The sequence below is a fragment of the Nannospalax galili genome, unplaced genomic scaffold (assembly GCF_000622305.1).
Source record: "Nannospalax galili isolate Female #2095 unplaced genomic scaffold, S.galili_v1.0 scaffold448, whole genome shotgun sequence".
Classification (NCBI taxonomy): domain Eukaryota; kingdom Metazoa; phylum Chordata; class Mammalia; order Rodentia; family Spalacidae; genus Nannospalax; species Nannospalax galili.
Window position 1 is genome coordinate 37102 of NW_008359324.1, and position 2195 is coordinate 39296.

General features: G+C 36.8%; 1 protein-coding gene across 1 annotated transcript in view; it reads right to left on the reverse strand.

Annotated features, from left to right (window-relative positions):
• Nucleotides 1-761: 761 nt before the first annotated feature.
• Sim1 (SIM bHLH transcription factor 1) overlaps nt 762-2195 on the reverse strand; it is an 80274-nt gene continuing 78840 nt past the window's right edge. Inside the window, exon 11 of the mRNA XM_008822936.2 lies at nt 762-1701. Within this exon, the coding sequence (XP_008821158.1) occupies nt 974-1701 (728 nt within the window). The 3' untranslated portion in view covers nt 762-973. The remainder of the gene's footprint in view (nt 1702-2195) is intronic.

Below are 2195 nucleotides of genomic sequence, written 5' to 3' on the forward strand. Positions count from 1 at the left end.
TGACATACTGGCACATCTGTGCTTTGAAATGTTTTTAAACACCATGTAGCACTTCACATATCTTCCTTAGCTATTTTTGTATTTATCGGCATGGGGTGTGTGAATTGGTTTAGATTTCTTATTTAGTGGCTTTTACATACTAGCCCCAAATATGTTGTTTACCTATCTGAGAATTAAATTGTTTTGAGATTTAGTATCATTCTACTTTGCCTCTGCCCTTAAATACTTCCAATTGAGTATACGTTTTTTATGTGTCTCCCAACATAATGCTGTTACTTAGAAAACTCCTTAATGCTATGTCAAGGCAATCGTGGTCCGTGTCTAACTCAAAAGCAAGGTGGAAAATCACCACTTCCTGATTGCTTGTAATGGATACCAGGTGAAAATGCATTCTTGAACTGTAGCCAGAGTCACTTCTCTAATTTATGCCTGAACCAAAGAGCCGACCAGTTTGAAATCACAAACAAAAAAAATCAATTTACAAGACATATCACTTTCTCCTTTAGTTATTTTGGGAACTAACATTTCTCTAAGAAGCTTTATGTGGTAGTTAACTAAAAATACCCATTTTGTATATTTATGCATATGAAGTGTGCACTGCAGTTTGTGGATAGCAGTCTGTGTGTATGAATTTTACTGGACTGTCACAACACAGTGTTTCTATTTATCAGCCCTTCCATATGGTGTATATGCTTACTTAACTTATATGAGTATTTTTCAATTCAAATGTATTTATTCTGGTTCCTCCATAATAAGTGGGCAATTCCTATATTTTCTTTAGCTCTATTATCTGTATATAACCCTGAATGTGAGTGCTACTGGTTTCTTTAATTTCACAGGAGCGCGTGTAAAATAGCCAGAAACTTAAATTAGCCTCTCTAACACTCTGTGGCAGAGCAAATGCTGCTAATGGGGCATTAAACTGTAAATATGTTTCAGAGACCCTTGAAGAACAAAATATTTTAGAAAAACATCAGCTTCCATTGGTTATTATAACAGATGTTCCCTTGTGTCCTTGTGCTGGGTCTGGCTGCATCCTTAAATGGGAAGTTACATCAAAATGTGAGCCATTACAGCCCAAGGAATAGTTTCTAATGGTTTCACTGTCATATAAGTGTTCCAGGGCATATCCAGTTAATGTGTAGGCATGCTTATCAAAATACTGCCGGTGGGAACCAAAGCAGTTTGGAGAGATGGCAGGATGGTCGCTTGCTGTCTGATGAGGAGACATGTCTGAATGTAGATAGTCTTTAGCTAATATCAAACTGGATTTTGAAATGCGATCAGAATTGGGACTGCTAATCCGAGATAGTGCAGTAGGGCTGTTGTCATAGTCATTTTCATGGGGGCTCAGCATCTTTCCCTCTCTCTGCTGGATATGGTCGCATGGTGAAGTGCTGGCAAGAGCAGAGCTGTGACAGACTTCTGATGACGGGGGGTGTTGGTAGTGTGTAAAACAGAGGGAGTGTTTTTTTCCAGCTCCATTAATGGAAGTCAGTTGGTCTGGAGGGGCTTTCCTTAGCTGTAGTCTGTTCTCTTCTTCTTTAATCATTTGCTGGGTGGCTCTTATCAGAGTTTCAATTTTGCTAGGTTCATGTGGGCTATTTTGATACTGTTCAGGGCGGTATCGATCACCTGATTCACTGGCTGACCCAGGATCTGGAGAGCTGACCACACTGTCTTCATCCCAGTGACCTCGTCCTAGAAATGACAAAAAGTAAAAAGTAAGTGGTGTCATAGTTCACCAAATAAAAGAAAGAAGTATAATCCTTTCCAAAGTTTACCTCTCCAAAAAAATAAAAAAGAAGTACATTCATTTCCTAGGAAAGAAATCTTATATATTTCATTTTTAATATAATATTTCAAATATATACAGCCTTGCATGACAGAATATCAGCATATTATACAAGAATCCAGATGTAAATTGGATTCATATATAATCAGTGGATTTTAGTTGCAGGTAAAGTTTATAAAAAGTTCCTTAGAAGATAAACCTTGGTCATGAGTTGTGAATGCCAATTAGTGAAATTATAAATAAGTATGTTTATATTTCTCTATTTATGTATGCTATTGGAACTGCCCAGCTGCAAATAATAAAAGAAAGATGCATAAAATTTGGTTTGTTATTTTTTTAGAGCATTGTCATATTAGAGTGATGCCTAGAAAAATGTTTTCAACTGAGTTTAAAGAAGACA